The following is a 23,167-nucleotide window of genomic DNA, read 5'->3' as shown; positions in this document are numbered from 1 at the left end:
AAAGCTTTCTTCATTTCTCTTTCGGTGTCTCCGCCTCGCTTCACATTTCATCGCCCTCGAAACGCCGTCGTTCTCCCCAATGGCGGCGATTTCGAATCTCACCGGATGCGGTCACGCCGCGAGCGGCAGCGCCGTCAACTTCGGAGAGAGGCGGCGGTTCTTCAAGCTCGGTTCGCATACCGGACTCAATTCTCGGATCTCTTTCTACAATAAGGTACATTTACTCTCTACCTTCCCCATTTCAATTCTCGATTCCACCTCCAATTCATGTAGTTTGACTCTCATTTTTGTTACCGTGAGAAAATTACTTAGTGATTAAATTGTCTGTAACAAAAATGCTGGCGAATTGGTGCTGGCTTGTAGTTGATAGGGTTTGTGGACTTATCGATTTCGTCGTAGCGAATATGTGGTGGTGTTAAGTCCTGATTTCTGGCTTGAATTGCTTTATTATTGAAAACGATGATTGAGTTTTGTATGTGAAAGTGGATCATGCTTTTAATAATTTTGGAACATTGATTTGGAATTTCTATGTTACTGAAGTTTGCAGGCTTGAATTTCGTGTGTAAAGAGACCGGTTGGTAATACTGGATATGAGTTGTTATGTCTGTTATTCGGACATTTAGTTACTCTTAAACTTAGATTATAAAGGTGGTTTGGAATTGTTGTTGGATAACTAACTGATTCTCCATTCTGAACATTGCACTCGGTCTGTAGACTAATCGTGAATTCGGGGCCTTGAGACTAGTATGATTTTTAGATAGTTGGCTTTCAACATTGTCTTTGTTTTCTAATCAAGATGTTTTTTTTTATATCATTGCTAAGGTTATATGTCAGGGTAGTTAAGTAATCAACTTCATTACAATTCTGATTCCGGTCTCTACACTCTGTTAAAAGTTAACTAGGAATTAATTAGATAACACGTAGACACAGGAATGGCATACTCTTTCTCGCCCTGAGTCCTTTTTAATTCAGATTTAGTAAATGCTCTTAGTTTTGCACTAAGTGGACACTAGTTTGTGAACTATGATCACTCATACTTTTAGTGCATATTACCTTTTTTTGATGAAATTTGTTTCCTAAACAAAAATTTTTTTGTAGTCATTCAAAGACTTCGATAGGTTTGGGGCTATATTTTGATCTAATGTTCACAATCTTCCTCCTTTTCTCTCTCTCAGTTAGCTGTTGGCCACTTGCGCAAGGCTGACAAAAAATTTGTTATTCGTATGGCATTAGTCAATGACAGAATTGTACAGAGTGGAAGTTTGGCCAATGCTTCTGAAATTCTGGTAAATAAAGGTTCTTTTTGCAAAACTTTACTTGAAAGATAAACCATGAATTAGTCCTTTTGGGAATGGACATTATGTTAAGCTGAACCTTCAGATTCTTAGAAGCTCAATTAACTTTAACCAAATTAATGCTTTTTTATATTTTGGCAGGCATTTGATCTTGTTCAAGGGGCACTGGTAAGTTTTCTGCATTTTGTAATCTTTGACAAGATGTTCGTCGATTTTATCATTGTATACTGTGATTCTTCGAATGGTTGAATTGTTATGATGTTGTGTTCTTTTTTATTTTATTTTTTCCTAATTCAGCTGGCATTATCCTACTGAGTTGTCCAGCTTTCAGGTAAAATGGAGTTCTGATACGGATAAGTCATTGCCCGAGCCACCAACGGCTGTTTTCCTGCATGGAATTCTTGGTAGCAGGAAAAATTGGGGTATGTGAGTGCTAGTCTTCTTTAAATATTAATGATTTATTTTCAGTTTGATTTTGCATTTTTTTTTATTTTTTAGCTTGGAAGTAAATAAGGGGAGTGGTAGTGCTCGTTCGCTTATCCTTCAATCGCAATTGGAAGTGGACAAATTGGGTTGTTCTTTTTATTTAATTTTTATCAGATCCTCACTTTGTCATATAGTGAACTTTTCTCTCTCATCTGATAAAAGAAAAACAAATGACACAGGAACAAATCAAGGGCCTCAATTGATTCCTTAAAAAAAAAGGACCTCAATTGATATTCTTTACTCAAACCTTCCTATCAGATCTTCTGTTTTCTTCATGCTGATAAGCTCTAGGTTTAAACTACATGCATCTCAGACATTGAACGAATAATATAAAAACCAAAGTTGATAACAGTTATTTAGCAGAAATATTGTTTCAAGTTTATTAGTTGTAACGTGTGAGAATCATAGCAACACTTCCACTTGCATCTGGAAGACTGGAACCATAAGATTTTTGACAATATGAGCTGCTTTCCTAGGATTTTTAATATTTATTTATTTATTTATTGTTGAATGAAAAACATACGATGAGGAGATTTTGTTTTCTAGCCTCTTATTCTGTCCATTTCCTCATCTATATGTCGGGTTTCAAGTTCAGTCAGTAGAATATCACCAGAGGATCTGTTTTGCATGTTTTCTGTTGATTGTAGACTTTGGAGTATCTCTGAAATCTGAGCATCCGCCTGTTCCAATTGTAGAGTTCTTTTCATGAAAACCCTTGTTTTTTGTACAATTTAGAGGGGGACTTGCTGGAACTGTCACCGAATGAAGTTCTTGCAGAAAATGTACTCTCTGAATTGATCACAAAAATGGTCCTTTGCAAAAGGACGTACAACTCTTGTTCACGAAATAAGTAGCATTATTAATTGTTGTTTAATAACGAATTTGAGAGAAGGCTGCTTGCTTTAGAGTTTCACAGGCCCAAAGTGTTACTTATTGTATTTTAAAAGGATAGTTTTATGATCGATTTCCTTTCGGTATTATCTTTGTAATACCCATTATAGAAGCACTCCATGGTACCATTCTTTAGTATCACAGAAGCTATCGAATCTTTACTTTCCCTGATAATTGGTTTTATTATCGTTCCAAGTTAACAAAGTCCTTTTTGTAGTCTGATGCACTTACAGGTGCTTTCTCATGCATTTGTTTTCGATTAGTCTGAATATGTGTGATTTTCAATGAGATTCGTTGTACAGAAGTAGTCCATTAGTCATTTGTAATGTCTAATGCAGGAACATTCACTAGGAGATTGGCCCAGGAATTTCCAACGTGGCAGGTATCATCCTCTGCGTTTTTATCACTTATTATCACTGGAGCATGTTGTTATCTGGTAAAGCTAAAAAAAAGTTCTAAATTTGTATAGGATCTCCTTTGACAATAGTCCTTCTCTCAGTTTTCTGTCTATTTTTGTTCGGTACTTTGAATTATTATATAATCTAAGTGTTGCTAATGGTGAATCTATCCCACAGTTAAATTTCCATTTCATCCCTAAGCATAGTTTTGTTTCTTCTATTAGTAAAGCATGTCCTTGGTGAATCTATATAGATTGAATGTAACATTATAGTACTTGGCATTGGTGAGAATCTGAACTTGTTTTGCTTATGTATGGTGGTACAGTTCCTATTGGTGGACCTGCGTTGTCATGGTGATTCAGCCTCAATTAAGAAAACAGGCCCCAACACTGTTTCTTCCACTGCTCTTGATGTCTTAAAACTAGTATGTACTTCTGAGTTCTATCCTTTTTTTCCTCTCGTTCTTTAGAAGAAAACAAAATTAAAGGGATAGCTTATAAGGAATCAGCTAGAACAATTTCACAGGCAATAATTTCAACATGGCTTGACAATGTTCATTGTATCTGCAGCGTTTGAACTCTCCATTTTTGCGTTTATGTACCTGTCTAAAAGTTTTCCTGTCATGCGAAGATGTTATATGTTAATATTGTTTCTTCTTCCTGCAAGGTTCGTCAGCTCAGAATAACACCTCGGGTTTTAGTTGGTCACAGTTTTGGGGGGAAAGGTATATGCGGTTTTAATATGGCACAGACTTCATACTGAATGTTCTATTTCAAATGGATCTGATGCTCACTATGCTTTCCAATTGTTATAGTTGTCTTGAGCATGGTGGAGCAAGCTGCAAAGCCTCTTGCACGGCCAGTCAGAGTAAGTACTGTATATTAGTTTTATTCACGAATTTGTCTGTTTGGGGACATAATCCCTTTTCAAAAGTTGATGTTATCTTTTAATTATCTGCTTCTCCTTAGGTTTGGGTCCTAGATGCTACTCCTGGAAAGGTTCGTCCTGGTGGTGATGGGGAGGACCATCCAGCAGAACTAATATCTGTCCTAAAGACTCTACCCAAAGAGGTGATTTGAGATTCAATTGTGATCCCCTTCTCTTTCTTTACAGTTTGATTCCTTTTATTATCTATGAATTTTGGTTAGTAATTTACTAATTTTTCTCAAAGCCTTTTTTAAGTTGTCAATTCTCAAATTACGGCTAGCAATCAAGATGTCCACTTGAAACAATTACATCCAACAGGGGCAGATCAGCATCACCCTGAAAAACCAAAAGAAAAAACAAAAATAACAGAAACACCAATTTAGTAATCGATGCCTCCCAGTCTCATGATTATCAAAATAGGGATGACAGACACTGCCTATATCAGCATCACTCTTGCAATATCTGCACCAGATGCGCTGAAGATGACCAAACCACTGCTTATACCGCAAGTTGTCCACCTTCACCTCCTGAAAGTTTAAAGATCTCTCATCACTGTCCAAGTGAACCAAATAACCAGCTGGACGTTGCAATAAACTAAAAAGGAAAGTATATAACTGGGTAATGAAAAGTTCTTATCTTCTTTTTTTTGGAATTCGGACCATAAAAGGTTAAGGAGCTGCGATTCGGGGACTTTTCATTGTAAAGAGATTTTTCTGATGTGTTTAGTATAAAACTATATCTATTTAAAACCATGCCATCCTTTTTTCTTCTCTATCTCTGTCTTTTTTTTTTGTATGATTTTAATCTGTATAATCTTGTTTGAAGATAGGTATCCTCAAAGCGGGATGTTGTGCAAAATCTAGTTCAAAAAGGATTCTCTAAAGATGTGGCACAGGTATAGTTCACTTTGTGAAATGTGCCTCAATTTTTCAATCTGAAGTTTGGGCTCTGATACTTGTATGCTTGGATCAGTTTGTTTATATGCGACGTGAATAGTTAAATCACTGATCTGTTATGCGGATACTATGTTACACACCCTCCCAATGTAGTGCCTATTATCATTATTCGTCTTTCATGTTCAATTTCTTGGCTTCAATTGGGAGGATAATATATAACATTTAGTGCAATCCTGTAACTGTACTCTTCAAATATCAATGTCATAGAGCAGAGTATGGACTTAAAAGTTAGAACTAGTAATTAAACAAGGAAGTGAAACCAAAACGTATTATTACTTCTATTTTTATTTTTTTATTTTGGCTTCTACCGAATTTCTAATCTTTATCTTGAGGTAAACTTAATGATATGTTGTTTTATATGCAGTGGGTGGTTACTAATCTGCGACCTAGTGGTCCACTTGGTTCAACTCCATCCACCTTCTCTTGGACATTTGATCTCAATGGAATTTCTGAAATGTACCAATCTTATGAAGATACAAATTTATGGTACTGTCCAGTTCCTTGGTACCTACTGGCTAATTATCGCTTGATATACAGAAACACCTCCTACTTATAATAGTCTGAAAGTTGGTATACTGTTATGCATCTTTGTGTTCATGGTTAGTTGAAAGTGAATTCAGTTTTTATTCTGCATGTCAAACAGACTACATACGTTAAAAAGTAATGTCATTTTCATATAGGATTTCTGAAAATATTGAAATAAAAAGAAAATTTTCTCCTGAAATCATGCATGTTTCGTCTTTATAATCATTATCAATGTTTAAATTTGCAACTGGATTTATTCAATTCGGACCATTATAGGAAAATCGTAGAAGATGTGCCCCGAGGTGTCCATGTGAACTTCTTGAAAGCAGAAAGGAGCTTGCACAGATGGGCTCTAGAAGATCTCCAGAGGATTCATGCTGCTGAGGAGCTTGCTGTTGAGGAGGCAGGTGGAGTTGGAATGCATGTCCTTGAGGATGCAGGACACTGGGTATGTTTCTACATTCTGTTTGTGTGTGTGTGTGTGTGTGTGTGATAAAGAGAGACTGCACCATACAACATTCCATTGTTAGAATACTCCTGATATTCAGGCATAAGTACATGCAGACATAAAACATATACATGTCATGCATTAATCTTTGATAACTCATTATGGAAAACAAATATATTCTTTTAGTGACTGGATGAACTATCTTTTTTATTTTTGAAAAAGCCCCAGTAGCTGTTGATGATAAGAAATTAAGAAGTTTCTGATGACTTATAAGTTGACAAAGAATGAGATGCTAGAGAAAATAAAAACAATTTCTGCTGTTAGTGAATGAACCCTGTGATTCCTGATGTTCTTAACACTTTCCTCCTGAGTACATTTTAAAGTTTCTTATTTGATTTATATTGGTAAAAGAAGGGCTACATATGTGGAGAAGTATGTTTAATTGGCCTTTTTTCTTTTCTTTTGACACAATTTCCTCTCAGTCAATGTATTAAAGGAAGGGCTACATATGTGACTGCACTCAGATACTACTACACAGCCTAAATTCATTCTGCACTAACATGATTGGTGTGACATCTATGGTGCATTATCTGCAATATCTTGCTCGGCTGCTCATTTTGTAACAATTTCAGGTGCATGCGGATAATCCAGATGGGCTATTTAGGATTCTTACATCTTCTTTTCAGTGACTCATAACTTCAGACGCGGTCACACCTTCAGTTCAGAGATAATAGCAGCTGTAGAGGTGTGAAAAGAGTATACAAACAGGTGTTTCTGCGTTACATAATTATATACATCTATGTACCTTAATGGTTTTGTATCTTTTGTATATTTGGCTGTCAATTTTTGTCGCAGTTGTCTAAAGTTTCACAGGTCTGTGTATATCAGGACTACTAGCTTAAAGGATTCAAGCGTCCGTTACATATTGAGCAAATCCGTCATTTTTGGCTGTATAATATCTTCTTTTTGTTGAGAAATGTGATCTTCAATGATGATAGTAAAATGTATAGAGAAAATTGGCGGCAAGGTGAAGCCTTTTTTTTTTTGGCATAAATGCCAATTTGCACCCCAAACTTGGCTGAAATTGTCAATTTACACCCTAAACTTGCATTTGAGTCAATTTACCTCTTAAACTTGGTAAAAATTGCCGATTTACACTCCGAACTTGCATTTGAATCAATTTACCTCCTAAACTTTGTAAAAATTGTCAATTTGCACCCTATCCGTTAAATTTAATGTTTTCAATCCAATTTTAAGTCACATGTCATGCATTTAAGGGGTAGTATTGTCATTATATATTTATTCATATTGAATAATGAAATAAATTAATAAAATTACTTAAGAGGAACACTTGCTACAATGTTTGTTTTTTCGAAACATGTTATTGATTTATATATTTATTATTTTATGTGATATGGTATGTTAAAAGATATTAGAAAAAATATAAATAAATAAATACATTGAAAATTAAAAATAAATGTGTGTTCCGAGAGAATTACTATTCTTAGCCTTATTAGGTTTCATGTTAAAGATAGATTCGCATCTCTGTAATAGATTAGGACTCCGAATCATATGAGATTGTGGTTATGTAATGCATATATATTGGCATCATTATCAATCAATAAACGGTTACGTTCTGTTATATTACGTCGTTATTATTCTCGTTTTGTTCATCCTCCAACAATGTGTACATATAAAAATATATTTATACACAACACACTATATTTGAATGGGTGGGTATATTGAATATATAATTCAAAGTAGGGTTAAGTAGGTAGAAAAAAAGATGTAAATAAATAATTTGATTAACAAAATAATCCTCATTTTAAAGAATATTTTTATTTTTTTAAGAAAAATATAAATAGAAAATGACAACATTACCCCTCATGTGCATGACATGTGACACAAAATTGGATAGAAACAGTTAAATTTAACGGATGAGGTGCAAATCGGTAATTTTTACCAAATTTAGGAGGTAAATTGACTCAAATACAAGTTCAGGGTGTAAATCAGCAATTTTTACCAAGTTTAGGAGGTAAATTGACTCAAATGCAAGTTCGGGGTGCAAATTGACAATGTCAGCCAAGTTTAGGATGTAAATCGGCATTTATGTCTTTTTTTTTTTTTTGACACCAAAGGTGAAGCCTTCTTCTCCAACATCATCTAGACGACGTTACAGTTACCTTTCAGTTATTTTCGAAATCCAACGGAAAAAGCCTGTCTTGAAAAGTCCCGCATTTAGCAAGTGCCTAAGTGGGATAGTTAGCATGTCCTAGATTTGCAGCACTTGCACCTCAGTCTTCGAAATTCCAATGCCATTCCTAGAAATTGAATTAAACCTATGAAACTCGCGTTTCACAGTCGTTGCTTCTGGAACTATTGCCATTACACTTCCATTGAAAGGTCAAGGTAATTGTGTTTTCATATATCTACCAACAGTGGAAGAACATTCCTTCACATCCCAGCACCTTAGGAATACCATACAGAATGCAAACGTTTTTAAAGAATATTTCCAGGCGCCCAAGTTTGCCAGAGCAAGTGCAACTCTTTCCGGAGATCGCACATTTAGCACAGATTGATGTCTCTTGCAAAACATGTGTTCATGTGACATTTTAAAAATTCGGCAGTATTAATAATATTACATTCGCCGAGCCAATGTCAGAATACCTACTCAACATTTAGCATAAACTTAATGGATTGAAATTCCAGTCATGTAAAGCAATTTGAATACTGAACAAAACTATGTCGGAAGAACATAGGCACATAGCCTTCTTTTCACCATAGGCTATGGGAGAGAGCATGTCTGCTCTACTTAGAAACTTCAACTCAGCATCTACAAGTGAGGATACTCTTTAATAATTATATCACAAGGATAATCATGGTTTCTGGAGAGCATTTTTATGGACGTTGATCAGTTATGCCTCTTCCATGAATATGGGACTTGCATTTTCACTTAAAACCTCAACCGTCTTTTCACTTTTCATGGGTTTACAGCGAGAGCGAGGTTTCTAGCCATACCATTATGACAGTGCTTCCCATTAAAGTCATGAAAATCTGTCCTGCACTTTTCAGCGTGTTTAAAGATTATGGTATCAGAAACTCTGAGACATTTCTTTCACCAGGTACCTATTAAATGATATTGGTATCAGAAACATATTTCAACCGAAGTCAATAACAAGAAAATATAAATCCACAAATATAATGGGTAAAACTGAGGGAGACCAAACACCTGAGATATATGATATTGCACTATTTTTTTTATTCAACTGTATGATAGTGACATAGTATAAAATGAACAGTATATGTGATTGGGTATCAATCTTCTAATTTTTCAGCCCCGCCCTTAGCAGTGAACATGCTATGATTTGAAGCTACCTGTCACACTAATTTTTCCATTTGTAACAGGCTGGGTATAGATGCTAAACTAAAGCTTGAAGGAGGAAATTGCCTAAAGAAAGAGAGGTGCATGTGTTTGTCTCTCTCTGTGTCATAACTATGCAAGCCACATATATTCTGTAACTCTTCTCTCTACCAATTTTTGTCCCTCTGTTGTAGAACCATATCATCTACCAGAAACATTCCAACTAAAACAACCTAAGCGTAAAGGAGGCTTGGTACTGAGGTAGTTCTGTTCTTTCAGAGTTATGATGGAGCCTCACTTAGCTAAAATATTTTGGGCAGGAGAGGAAAACGTGAACCTTAAAAGCACTACAAAATTTGGGGAAAAAAAAACTATCTACAGCATCTGACTACATCAATTCCAGTCATAAATTTCTTTTCTTAAAATCATAGTAAGAACAGCAATGGGCCGTTCCTTTAGGAATTAATAAATAACAAAGAACATTTCAGATTGAACAAAAGAACGACATACGCAGTGTAGCACATAGTGGGGTACTACGGAGTCTCCTCAAGCAGCACATGACTTAAGTTGCGGATAAGACTTGTTCACTTTCATCAATAACTCATTGCAGGTAATGCTTATTCCTTTTGATGTCTCCCTGGAAAAGGTTGGGAGAACCTCCATCACATCAACATCGTCAGAGATTTGACAGAGGCACGCCAAGATGATAGAAGTTATTTCTTTGTCAAGAATAACACCCTTGTCTGCCATCTGATGAAGCAAATTAACAATATCTTCAGTTTTACTCATTGAACTGTAGCCCTTTAATAAAGAATCAAATACAAAGAGATCAGGTTCAACACCACAAGCAATCATCTTCTCAACACACGTTCTAGCCTCATCCAAGAGCCCAAGTTTTGAAAGCCGGTTTACTAATGTAGACTTGTAGAGAAGGTAATTTTGTTGGGAGTTAAACCCAATTTGAACATGTCCTCTAGCAATTCTGTAGCAGATTTAACATCTCCAACTTTTAGAATTCCGTCAATTATGGTATTAAATGAGACAACACTAGGCAAATTATTTGCAGCTATCATTTCTTGAAACAACATCCTAGCTTGCTTCACGCTACTCTCCTTGCACAATGATGATATCAAAACGTTGTAGTCATTTACAGTAGGACTAATCCCAGAAGCTCTCATTTTACTAAAAAGGCCTTTTGCAACCCTGATCATTTGGTTTTTGCAAAATCCATTGATCATGACACCATAAGTGACTGAATCAGGAATAATCCCCAAGTCCACTGCATGTCTCCAGAACTCTATGGCCTTGTCAACTAATCCTTCATGTAGGCATCTATCTATCAATGTATTAAAAGTACATAAGCTACCAGAAATGCCACTTTCAATCATTGTATGATAAATCTCCACAGCCTTATCAAAATTACCTTCCTTGAAGAGTCCCAAAATGACCATATTATATGTGATAACATCTGGCTCAACAAAGTTCTCATCATTTGTTATCTTAACGAAAGTTCCATCGCCTTGTCGACCTTCCCATCACAGAATAGTCCATTAGTAATGACTTGAAAGTAATTACATCAGGCTTTACACCCTTCCCTATCATCATTTCTAAGATCTTTAAAGCATCATCCACCAACCCCTCCTTGCATAGTCCATCAATCATAACGTTGTATGTTACATTATTAGGCTCTTTACCCTTCATTAGCATTCAACTGAATATCCCCATGGCTTTTGTAGCCATTCCATTTTTGAAAAGCCCATCAAGGATACCTGTGTAAGTAACCGTATCAGGGGAAACTCCACATTGTGTCATATCATCTTACCATTAAAGTGACTTCTTTCCACTTCCCTGTCTTTGAAAGAAAATTAATCAAACAACTATATGTAAACACATTAGGAGAAATACCCTTCTTTAACATCTCATCCATAGTTGTTTTCCTCTATCAAAACTCCCTTTAGCACAAAAACCACATATTAGGGCACTATATACGAAAACATCCATTTCCAAACCCTTTTGCCTCATCTCCTCCAAGAAACCCATGGCCTCGTCCATTCTACCCTGTTTACAAAATCCATTAATCAATGTGCTGTATGTTACCACATCCGGTTCAGAATCTGACATCTCCATATCAACAAACAATTCCACTGCTTCTTTCAACTTCTTCACTTTGCAAAGTCCATCTGTAAGAATGTTATAACTACGAACACCAGGTGTTACAAAATGTCTTCCCATTACACTAAGCAACTCCACCGCCTTGTCAACTTCACCATCAGAACAAAAACCCTTTAATGCAAGATTCATAACAAGCTTATTTAAGTGAAATCCACGCTTTAAAACCATTCCGAAAACCCCAACTGCGAATTCAGGCTTACGGATATTGACGAATATGAAACTAGACAACTCAATGAAACAAAGCTTGTGAAAATACCAACCTCGGCCATCTTAGTATAAACTGAGAATGCTAATTCATAATTTTTCGACCTGGAGAGAGTGTCTACCAGGAAGTTGCCGGCTGCAGCTGAACCCGAAGGATAGGAGATCAGACTGTACGGCATGATTAAAAATCGAAATGGCGTCTGAAATTTTAGGATCGGGGTCCTTCTAAAAAGCTCTCAATTGGGATTCTACATTAGAGAGAGAGGCAATAGATGACAGTGAAGAGAAGCACTTCAAGTAAATGTTGGAATTAATTCCCTCCTCATGTTAGACATTTAATTAAATGAGAGTTACACCCCAAGATGGTCTCTGCCTTGGAGAAAAGAAAAAGAAAAAGGACGTTTCAGTTTTTCTAGAGAAAAGGAGTGCAGCTGCAATTAATCAGTGTTGGAGTATCTGTAATCTTCCCAAGAAGACTAGAAGGGTCTGAGAGATCTTTGTATCTATTTCTACATATGCTTGGCTGTAGAGAGAGGAGAGTATTATCATTGAAAAAGAGAGAGACCAAAATCTTTTCTTCTTGTGAGTGTGCATCCAAGAGTGTTTCTCTTGAGAGTTTATCCTCTAGTGTTCTAGAGAGAGATTGGTGGCTGTAATCCCATTTTTCATAGTGGAAGTTATTCGGAGTTTGACCCGTGGTTTTTTCCCTTCACATTGGAGGGTTTCCACGTTAAATTTGGTGTGTCTATTGCCTTTATATTTCTGTTGTGTTCAACTGTATTTGATTTCCAGAATTTGTTGTTTTAATCTTGTTGCACAATCTCTGATTTATCCCAACAAAGTGGTATCAGAGCCACTAGGTGGCGGGCAATCATGGATGTTAATACAAGCAGGATGGTAAGCTTGAATGGCAGAAATTATATGATTTGGAAAGCAAAGATGGAGGACATACTCTATTGCAAGGATCTGTTTTCTCCAATTGAAGGTGATAGGCCAGAGACTATGAATGAAGAGGATTGGAAAAAACTAAACAGGAAAACCATCGGAGTCATTCGGCAATGGCTCGATGACAATGTTTTTCACCATGTTTCGAAGGAGACTACAACACTTGCATTGTGGAGGAAGCTTGAAAGCTTATACGAAAGAAAGACTGCAGCCAATAAAGCATTCCTGATCAGAAAACTTGTGAATCTGAAATTCAAGGAAGACACCTCAATCAATGAGCACTTGAATGAGATGCAGAGCATTGTCAATCAGCTATCCTCAATGAATATGGTTCTTGATGATGAATTGCAGGCACTTCTTCTTCTCAGTTCACTCCCAGACAGTTGGGAAACATTGGTGGTTTCAGTTAGCAACTCTGCTCCTGAAGGTGTTGTTTCATTAAGTCAAGTGACCAGTAATTTGCTGAATGAAGAGGTGAGAAGAAAATCTACAGATTCTTCGTATTCTGAAGCTGTGATTGTAGAAAGAAGGGGAAGAGCTAAGAGTCGGAGGCCACACCATCATCCTCATGCTCATGGGAGATCAAGAAGCAAATCCAAGCCAAGGAAAGATGTCACATGTTTCCATTGTCATGAGAAGGGCCATTACAGAAGAGAATGCAGAAATTTTAAAAGAGAAAAGAGAAAGGAAGAGAAGGAAGGTGATGCAGCCACAACTGCCTTATCATCGGATGGTGATATCATAATATTATCTCAATCTCTAGAATGCGAAGAATTACTGTCTGAATGTGAAAAAGCATGTCTCAGTCTCTCAAGTGACGGAGTTACATGGGTTGTTGATAGTGGAGCTTCCTTTCATGCTACGCCCCATAAGGAGTTCTTCACAAACTATAGAACCGGTGATCTTGGTTATGTGAGAATGGGAAATAGAGGCATCTCAAAGATAATGGGAATTGGTGATGCGGTTTTGCAATCAAATGTAGGTTGCAAACTTGTTCTCAAGGACGTAAGACATGTACCTGATCTCCGCTTGAATTTAATCTCAGTTGGGAAGTTGGATGATGATGGTTTTATGAATCTCTTCGGCTGTGGAAAGTGGAAACTAAGCAAAGGCTCCATGGTGATAGCAAGGGGCATCAAATTTTACACACTCTACAAAATGCAAGCTCAATTATTCAAGGGGGAGCTGAATAATGTAGAGAATGAAAATTCCACAGAATTATGGCATAAACGACTCGGTCATATGAGTGAGAAAGGTATGCAAATTCTTGCCAAGAAGGAGCTGCTTCCAGGAATCAAAGGTACTCATTTAAACAAATGTTCCCATTGTTTAGTAGGCAAGCAACACAGAGTTTCCTTTCATAAATCTCACAATAGGAAACAAAATATTTTGGATTTGGTTTATTCTGATGTTTGTGGTCCTTTGAAAGTTAAAACCTTAGGTGGTGCATCTTATTTTGTTACTTTCATAGATGATCACTCTAGAAAAGTTTGGGCATATGCTGTGAAGAAAAAGGACCAAGTGTTGCCGGTGTTCAAAAATTTTCATGCAATGGTAGAAAGGGAGACTGGAAGGCAATTAAAGTGCATTCGTACAGATAATGGCGGTGAGTACTGTGGTCCATTCGATGAATATTGTAAAAGCCATGGCATTCGACATGAGCAATCAGTCCCAAGAACTCCACAACACAATGGCGTTGCAGAAAGGATGAACCGCACCATTGTGGAAAGAATTCGATGCATGTTGTCCCACTCTAAGCTGTCAAGAAGGTTTTGGGGCGAAGCAATGAGAACAGCATGTTACTTGATCAATTTGTCACCTTCTGCTCCTTTAAATGGTGATATTCCAGAACATATTTGGTCTTCAAAGAATGTTTCTTGTGATCACTTGAGGACATTTGGCTGTAGAGCTTTTGTGCATGTCCCTAAGGAAGAGAGATCGAAGCTTGATGACAAGACCAAGCAATGTGTATTTTTGGGGTATGCAGATGAAAAGTTTGGTTATCGATTGTGGGATCCTCTTAAGAAAAAGGTGGTTCGCAGTCGAGATGTAGTGTTCTTTGAAGATCAAACAATTAAAGACTTTGAGAATGGTGAGAATATGGAGGGAGCAGAGACGGAGACGTATACTGATAATCTCATTGATCTTGATCATATCACTCCTCGTGTGGTTGAAAATGTAGGTGAGGAAGTTGAGCAAGAAAGTGGAGAAATTCCTAATGAAGATCAGAATATTGAAGATCAAAATAACCAAGAGGAGCAGCCACCTATGGTTGAACAACCTATTGTTGAACAAGCTGTTGAAGTGAGAAGAAGCACAAGAACACATAAACCGTCTACCAAGTACCCGGCCAATGAATATGTTCTTCTGTTAGATGAAGGTGAACCTGAGTGCTTCCAAGATGTTGAGAATGTTGTCGACAAAGACAAATGGTTGAAAGCTATGCAAGAGGAGATGGATTCTTTACAAAAGAATCATACATATGATCTAGTGGAAAGGCCTAAAGAAAGGCGAGTGCTTAAAAACAAGTGGATTTTCAAGTTAAAGACATCTGAAAGTTCACAACCAAGGTACAAAGCGAGGCTAGTTGTTAAAGGTTTCGCTCAAAAGAAAGGTGTAGATTTTGATGAGATATTTTCTCCAGTGGTGAAAATGAATTCCATTCGGGTTGTGTTGGGATTAGCAGCAAGTATGAACTTGGAGATAGAACAATTGGACGTCAAAACAGCCTTTCTTCATGGTGACTTGGAAGAGGACATTTTTATGGAACAACCAGAAGGCTTCGAAGTTGAAGGCAAAGAACATATGGTCTGCAAGCTGAAAAAAAGTCTCTACGGGCTAAAACAGGCACCTCGCCAATGGTATAAAAAATTCGAGTCGTTCATGATGGATAATGGATTCAAAAGGACCATCTCTGATCATTGTGTGTTTATACGAAAATCTTCAGCTGATGACTTTATCATTTTGTTACTTTATGTTGATGACATGTTGGTTGTAGGTCCAAACTCAAGGAAAATTGAGGAGCTGAAGAAGAGATTGAATGAGTCCTTTGATATGAAGGATTTAGGGCCAGCAATGAAAATTCTTGGCATGCAGATCACTCGGGACAGAGAGAATGGCAAGCTTTGGCTATCTCAAGAGAGTTATATCGAGAAAGTGCTTCAGAGATTTAACATGGACAAAGCAAGATCTGTAAGTGTTCCTCTTGCTGCTCATTTCAAGTTAAGCAAGGAACAAAGTCCCTCTAATGCAATAGAGAGGGAAGAGATGCAAAAAGTTCCATATGCTTCCGCTGTAGGATGTCTAATGCATGCAATGGTTTGTACTAGGCCTGATATTGGTTATGCAGTAGGTGTGGTTAGCCGATTCCTTGCAAATCTGGGTAAAGAACATTGGAGTGCTGTTAAATGGATTTTAAAGTATCTAAGAGGTACATCCAAGCTGTGTTTATATTTTGGGAATGAAAATCCTATTCTTCAAGGCTTTACTGATGCGGATTTGGCTGGAGAAATAGACACAATGAGGTCCACATCTGGATATTTATTCACTTTTGCAGGGGGAGCTGTTTCTTGGTAGTCAAAATTGCAGAAGTGTGTGGCTCTATCTACCACCGAATCAGAATATATTGCCATAGTTGAGTGCTGCAAGGAAATGCTATGGTTAAAAAGATATTTTCAAGAGCTTGGATTGCACCAAAGTAAGTTTGTTATCTACTGTGATAATCAAAGTGCCATTCACCTCAGCAAGAATCCTAGCTTTCATTCGAAGTCCAAACATATAAATATGAGGTACCATTGGATCCGAGAGAAGTTTGAAGCAAAGCTGCTGATGATTGAAAAAGTTCATACAAGTAAGAACAAGGCTGATATGTTAACAAAATCTCTTACAAAAGGCAAGCATGAGAGCTGCACATTCTTAGCAGGTCTGCGTTCTTAAGCATGAGTCAGAAATTAAGGGGGAGATTGTTGGAATTAATTCCCTCCTCATGTTAGACATTTAATTAAATGAGAGTTACACCCCAAGATGGTCTCTGCCTTGGAGAAAAGAAAAAGAAAAAGGACGTTTCAGTTTTTCTAGAGAAAGGAGTGCAGCTGCAATTAATCGGTGTTGGAGTATCTGTAATCTTCCCAAGAAGACTAGAAGGGTCTGAGAGATCTTTGTATCTATTTCTACAGATGCTTGGCTGTAGAGAGAGGAGAGTATTATCATTGAAAAAGAGAGAGACCAAAATCCTTTCTTCTTGTGAGTGTGCATCCAAGAGTGTTTCTCTTGAGAGTTTATCCTCTAGTGTTCTAGAGAGAGATTGGTGGCTGTAATCCCATTTTTCATAGTGGAAGTTATTCGGAGTTTGACCCGTGGTTTTTTCCCTTCACATTGGAGGGTTTCCACGTTAAATTTGGTGTGTCTATTGCCTTTATATTTCTGCTGTGTTCAACTGTATTTGATTTCCAGAATTTGTTGTTTTAATCTTGTTGCACAATCTCTGATTTATCCCAACAGTAAACATATACATTGAATGTCATTGTAAGTTTAATCAAGGTTCAAGCTTTACTATTAACACACAGAGAGAGAGAGAGAGAGAGAGAGAGAGAGAGCTCTTACCCGTGCCTTTGAAACCTGTAATGACCACATGCCACTGCATTTTGAAACATCCCAAATGTCAGTAGCAAAGTCAAAGATTATACACACAACTAAATTCTTAAAGGACTTGGGAACATTTAGAAACTCAGGTTGTAGACCAACCAATCTCAGCTATGGACTTTAAACCAGTTAAAACAAAACCAAGTTCCAGAGCCATAGGTAGCATCTAAATTACCCAATACTCAGTTGAGTAGGTACCACAATCTCAATGAAGCCTATTCATCAATCAATACAACAAAAGAGAGCATGAATTTGAACCAAGCATAATAATACAGAAATTCAAAGTCTCTCACCGTAAAAGGCAAATGCTAAACAACCCTGATTCTCCTCTTTACTCTTTATTCTACTTTCAGGAGACGACTCTCTCTCTCTCTCTCTCTCTCTCTCTCTCTCTCTCTCTCTCTCTCGTTTTCCGCGAACCCAAAAAACCCGGCAAACAACCGATATTCACTTTCGCTCAGCCCTCTGTTTGGCCTGGTTCTTTGTAACTTCAGTTCTGACTATGGAGTTGGACACATTTGTGTTCGAGTTGTTTATACGCACAAAATAAAAGGAAAACAAAAGGAATATATCCCCTAAAATGTCAGACTCGGTATAAAAAATGTAACATGTTTAAGAGAACTTATGATAATGACCATTTTTAAGGTTTCAATAAGAAAAACCAGTAGTGGCTTAGTGGTCGGGTGTCAGGTAGGTGACTCCCAACTGGACTTTCATTGTTTACAAAGTTCACAGAGTGGTTAGACACTATTTTGTAATGTATAATTGGAGCATTTCACATGCGTTCAGAGATTAAGTTATAAGTCTTGAAACCTTAAGGTTACCCTAACTCGATCAAAAAAATATATATATATATATAAGGATGGCAGTCTTCCCTTGAGATTTCACAAAGATCTGACTAGAACGGATGGGATCAATATTGATCCAGTAACACTGCATTTGAGGAAGACGTACACCTGAGCCCTTTTTGAGGTTTTTCTTTCGAATGACAACACCATTGAGTTTGAGTTGAGCAACACCATCGACAAATTGAAGGAGGAAAGACCCTAGGCTCCAAAGCCAAGACTTAGCCCCCCTTGTGTGTATTTGTATTTATATTTATATTTTTGCCAGTGTCATGCTTACATGCAAAACTTCCAGGCAGACAAAACGTTTGAGGAACTGGGTTTGGAATCGTTTACAGAGCGGAAATCACCCTACAAAACTATTTAGAAATGAAGAAGGTGAAAAACATATGCACAACAATGGAGCATTTGAGAAAAATACTGAAAAAAATAGAGGGCATCAAACCAAAATGAGCTTGTATCACATTGGACAATCATTTTGTTACTGTATGAAACTCACGCATTACCTGTTGCAGATCGTTTCAATATTTGGAATGAGTACCTTTCAGTAAAAACAGCAACTTTCCAGAAAACTTGCATAATCAAAAGATAAGTGACTTCAATAGTAAATATGTGGGAGTCAATACAGCACAAGATACCAGAAAGAGTTTCTAAAAGAGAGTAGTATCTGTCAGTTATATCTACAGTTCATAATTAAAGTCTGTCATTTTACAGGTCGTATGACATGATAATATTCACCCTTCTATGCTACTACACCACACTGCATTTCATTTTCATTCACATATGCATGTAAGAGGATCAGGAATCACTTACGAGTTACAAACAATGACAACATACAATATATGTGGGATGCACGAACAGCAGAGTGCTGATCAAAACAGTTTAGTCTATGTGAGCAAGTCATCTGACTTTGTATCAGTTGCATATATATGACGCCCATCAGAAGTCAGGTTTATGTCTCTGTGACCAACTCATCTGATTTCCGGCAGATTGCATGAGTTCATGGAGTTCCTTCACATGACCGGTCATCTTGTTGAATGAGTAAGCTTTAATCATGGTTCTATATGTGATCTTATCAGGAGAACATCCTTTTTCTTCCATTATATCAAGCACCCCCTTCATTTCTGTGAAGCATCCCAGTCTCCCATAAGCATCAACAAGACAATTGAAAAACACGGCATCCAGCTTCACGTCTGAATTTTCCACAAAACGTAAAACACTACTAATTTTTTCAGGTTTACCTGCTATCCCATAGGCCCTCACGAGTGAGCAAAGTGTGACACAGCTTGGCTTGATCCGCTCTGACTGCATTAGCCTAAACAGATACTCCATTTGTGTTAGATCCCCAGCTCTCCCAAATGCATCTATCACCACATTGTAGGTAACAATTGTCCATGAGTAATGGTATTTTTGCATGTATTCCATTACAGCACTCATTTTCTTGTAATCCTCAGATTTCCCATAGGAATCGAGGAGAATGTTGAAAGTCATGATGTTTGGTTGGATTCCTGCACTATGAAATCTCTCAAAACATTTCTCCATTGTTTCTATTTGCCCACTGCTGCCAAAGGCTCTCACTACGGAATTCATGGTCCAGACATCAGGCTCACAGTCCTGTTGGCTAAGCATTGCCACAAGTGTCAACTCCATCTCTGCAAATCTTTAAGGAAACAAACAGACATTAAGAATGAGTAAACCCCTTCAAAGCAGAATTACACTTATCTATCATAATGAAAAGAATGCAAGAGACTTTATTTCTTTAGATGGAGGAAAATAAGGGATATTTATACAAGTACAATCCAAAATATAAAATAAGAGAAAAAATTCGTGGAACAGAACTGAAACATTGTTATTGTGTTTCATTGATAAATAATATAATTATGATAAGGATGGAAGACATCTAGGAGAAATAGTAATGGAAAGGTGGAAGCCAGCTTCCATATGTTTATCAATTTCAATTTTTAAACTAGTGAAACTACACATAGGATCACTTCAACTTTTGTCCAAAATCCTATTCAAACCTGTTTGGGAATCGTAAAGACAATGCACAACTATATATGAAGAGAAAAATGGAAATTTTTTAGCACACTAGCACAGATATAGATTCTTACAAAGGTGATGCACAGCAAGTAAAAATAGCATTCGAAATTTTGGAAAGGAAGGATATGAGGGCAATACTTTTTAAATTTCCCATAAGCATCAATCAGGGTATTGTATGTGATGGTGTTGGGTCTAATGTGCTGAATTTCCATATCTGAAAGCAAAGCCTGCACTTTGTCGTATGCAAAAACCTGCAGGCAAGATTTTATGAGGATAGAATAAGTATGGACATCAGGCTGGCAGTCAGGAGTATTCTTCATCTCCTCAAGGAGAGAAAATGCTTTGTTGAAGAGACCACTCCTTCCATAGGCAGATATAAGAGCAGTATAAGATTCACGGCTGACTTCACAGCCTTCGTCAATCATAGCATGAAAAAGCTCCTCGGCTTTTTCTGGCTGCTTACATTTTCCTAACATGACAATCAGTTTATTGTAAACACCAGCATTGGGACGGTACCACAACTGCTCTTGTAGTAGTTGAAAAACCTGAAAACCAAACATAACATTCCTCAATAAACAACTCCTTGATGAATAAATAACATAACCCAAGATCATCTTCTTAAATCTTAACATACAGTTTCATCATGCAAATTCATCTAACGAAATTCAACCACACTATTAGTGGAACTATCATCAAGCTGATTTCAAGGGGTTTCATAAGCCAAGATTTTGATACTATTGCATTTACACTTATCACATCCATTCCAACATCAACTCAATAATCATGCCAGATTCGACCAAGTGGATAGAACTCAAACTAACTAAAACATAAACAAAAGCACAACCCAGATAGAAATTCCAAACACCCAATTCTCTGAAAGTGAATAAGAACATAAAGGAGTGACCTTAAGAGCAGACTCCCAGCGCAGAGCAGTGATTCTCTCATGGAGGGCTTCGAGGACAGTCCTGGGGAGCAGTCTCCTGGAGCCTTTCTTCTTCTCGATGTGGGACTTGGTAGCTTCTCTACGCAAAACGACAGAGATAGCTTTCCTTGAAGCTATCTTGTTGTTGGTCTCCTCCTTTCTGTCCTTGGCCTCCTTCTCTTTTAGCCTCTGGAGCTCAACTGCTTTTCTCTCTGTCACTACTGCGAGTTTAGTCTTGGTATTTGCACTAGTGGGTTCGGGTTGGGGCGTCGTTTGTGCTCGTAAAGTTCCCGGTTTGGTGGCCGGAGCCGCCGGGCCTCGATTAAATGCCGGTGGAAGTGGTTGGGTTGAGCTCAAGAATGAGGCCATGAATTTGAGACAGTCTAGTTCGCTCAGAGCCGAGACTCTACCAAAATATAGTATTTCGTGCTTCAAAATTCACTTTAAAATTTTCCGGAATAGCCTCGTAACACGCTCTCACACCCAGGTTAATTGCTTTTTTTATTTTTTAAGATCAAATTATAAAATTTTATAATTTTCTTTCATAAGTTATAAAAAAAATTACTACTTATTTTTCAATTATAAAAAAATATTTTAATTAAATAGAAATTAGAAAATAGCTACCAAACTTACAATAAAATTAATTTTTCAGACTATTTTACCATTTCTTATTTATTATCTTCATTTTCTTTCTTAGTCTAATTTCAGCTATAACTTTACCGTTCGATTATAGATTTGAGCGTGGTTGGTACCGTTAGAAAGATCTGTCTCCTCTCTTTCATGTGATACCATAACCACTCTGAAACTGACTACCATACAAGGCACAGAAACCCCCGCAAGGGGTTGTCGCCTTCCATAGTGGTGCTCCAAGTTATTCCGGCGAAATCGGAACTCAACGCTTCCTAATTCTAGTCATTTTCTTCATTTTGAGCATACTCATACCAATCTCTTTCGAATTTTAACATCACTTCACATATTTAGACATTTCTCTCAACATGTCACACCCGCTGCCATACCAAATGTCACACTACATGTCACATCTCATGTCACACTACTTTTTACACCCGATGTCACAATTTCTGTCACACTACTTATCACACTCGTTGTCACATTATATGTCACAACCCCTGTCAGACTACCTATCACACTATTTATTTTGAATGTTAACATCATTTTGTATATTTATACATTTTCTCTCGACATGTCACACCCGCTGTCACACCTCATGTCACACTACCTATCATATTAACTGTCACACTCATTTTCATACTGTTTTATGTGACTATGTTGTGATAATAAGAATAAGAATAAGAAGATGAGAATGACTAGAAATAACTAACCAACTAACATTTGTTTATTGTTATGTGATCTTAAACTTCTCAAATCAACAAATATGATCTAAACACTCAAGTTGTCGTACAGAACACCACCAATCACACTACATGTCTGCCTATCACACTATCTATCACACTAGTTATATGTTTGTCACACTAACTATCACACTATCTGTCATATTGTCTATCAGACTACCAATCACATTGTATATCACACTACATGTCACAACAACAAGTTAGTGTGACTGGTAGTGTGGCTAGTAGTGTGACGAGTAGTGTGACATGTTAATTACACTTGTAGCTGCACTTGTAATTAGTTTTATGTATATATTTGATCCACATATTCTTGTTCCCTTCCTAGATCACCACCACATGATCTCAGTTTCCAACATGACGAAGCAGATACAAATATGAAATCGTCAAAATTTTTATCAGAAAACAACAACTACATCACAAAACTACTCGTCGCCATTGCTGAAGTGAAAAGGTCAACATTCGAAACCCAGTACACATAAAAAAACCAAGCCAAATACAACTACATCACAAAACTACTATTTTGAAATCAGACCAGAAATGGGAGAACATATATTGGTGAGGAAGTTAGAGGAGGATTAGTCATAGATGAACTCATCGGAGATGTGCCACTAGCATGCCATATCAGAGACTATACCAGAACGGAAGTGCAGAGCCACTCACACCCACCACAATGTCATCAAAACCCAATTCGAGATCAAATCTGGATCTAAAGTACCCATTCGATGAAGTACGTGAGGTTTT

The 23,167-nt window shown here is 37.2% G+C and overlaps 2 protein-coding genes and 1 pseudogene across 3 annotated transcripts; 1 reads left to right on the top strand and 2 right to left on the bottom strand.

Annotated features, from left to right (window-relative positions):
- Positions 1–9: 9 nt before the first annotated feature.
- LOC126793828 (uncharacterized) lies at positions 10–6,952 on the top strand. The gene is made up of 13 exons (XM_050520457.1): positions 10–214; positions 1,176–1,286; positions 1,437–1,463; positions 1,627–1,717; positions 3,011–3,054; positions 3,396–3,494; positions 3,737–3,794; positions 3,885–3,937; positions 4,039–4,140; positions 4,827–4,892; positions 5,318–5,439; positions 5,755–5,926; positions 6,559–6,952. Exons 1-13 carry the CDS (start codon positions 80–82, stop codon positions 6,613–6,615), a joined length of 1,137 nt encoding a protein of 378 aa, XP_050376414.1. The 5' UTR covers positions 10–79; the 3' UTR covers positions 6,616–6,952.
- A 1,239-nt stretch (positions 6,953–8,191) lies between these two features.
- Positions 8,192–12,538, bottom strand: LOC126795786 (pentatricopeptide repeat-containing protein At4g28010-like; annotated as a pseudogene).
- Positions 12,539–18,691: 6,153 nt separating this feature from the next.
- LOC126796042 (pentatricopeptide repeat-containing protein At5g48730, chloroplastic) lies at positions 18,692–21,448 on the bottom strand. Of its 2 annotated transcripts, XM_050522808.1 has the most exons (4): positions 21,039–21,448; positions 20,273–20,679; positions 19,336–19,754; positions 18,692–19,218 (listed from the first exon to the last, which is right to left on the bottom strand). In XM_050522808.1, the coding sequence occupies exons 1-4, from the start codon at positions 21,423–21,425 to the stop codon at positions 19,034–19,036; spliced, it is 1,398 nt and encodes a 465-aa protein (XP_050378765.1). In that variant the 5' UTR covers positions 21,426–21,448; the 3' UTR covers positions 18,692–19,033. The 2 variants fall into 2 exon arrangements, with proteins under 2 accessions (XP_050378765.1, XP_050378764.1); XM_050522807.1 differs by having other exon boundaries at positions 18,692–19,754.
- Positions 21,449–23,167: the final 1,719 nt, after the last annotated feature.

The sequence above is a fragment of the Argentina anserina genome, chromosome 5, assembly GCF_933775445.1.
Source record: "Argentina anserina chromosome 5, drPotAnse1.1, whole genome shotgun sequence".
Lineage (NCBI taxonomy): Eukaryota > Viridiplantae > Streptophyta > Magnoliopsida > Rosales > Rosaceae > Argentina > Argentina anserina.
The sequence above is the reverse complement of the archived record's forward strand: the minus strand, read 5'-3'. Positions and strand labels throughout refer to the sequence as shown.

Excerpts from the sequence above, each read along its gene's own strand:
- LOC126793828 (XM_050520457.1), top strand. The coding sequence starts at position 80 with ATGGCGGCGATTTCGAATCTCACCGGATGCGGTCACGCCGCGAGCGGC. Across the intron at positions 1,287-1,436 it reads CCAATGCTTCTGAAATTCTG|GCATTTGATCTTGTTCAAGG; the intron begins GTAAATAAAGGT and ends ATATTTTGGCAG. Across the intron at positions 1,718-3,010 it reads TGGTAGCAGGAAAAATTGGG|GAACATTCACTAGGAGATTG; the intron begins GTATGTGAGTGC and ends TGTCTAATGCAG.
- LOC126796042 (XM_050522807.1), bottom strand. The coding sequence starts at position 21,425 with ATGGCCTCATTCTTGAGCTCAACCCAACCACTTCCACCGGCATTTAAT. Across the intron at positions 20,680-21,038 it reads GCTGGGAGTCTGCTCTTAAG|GTTTTTCAACTACTACAAGA; the intron begins GTCACTCCTTTA and ends TTTGGTTTTCAG. Across the intron at positions 19,755-20,272 it reads GCTTATGGGAAATTTAAAAA|ATTTGCAGAGATGGAGTTGA; the intron begins GTATTGCCCTCA and ends GTTTCCTTAAAG.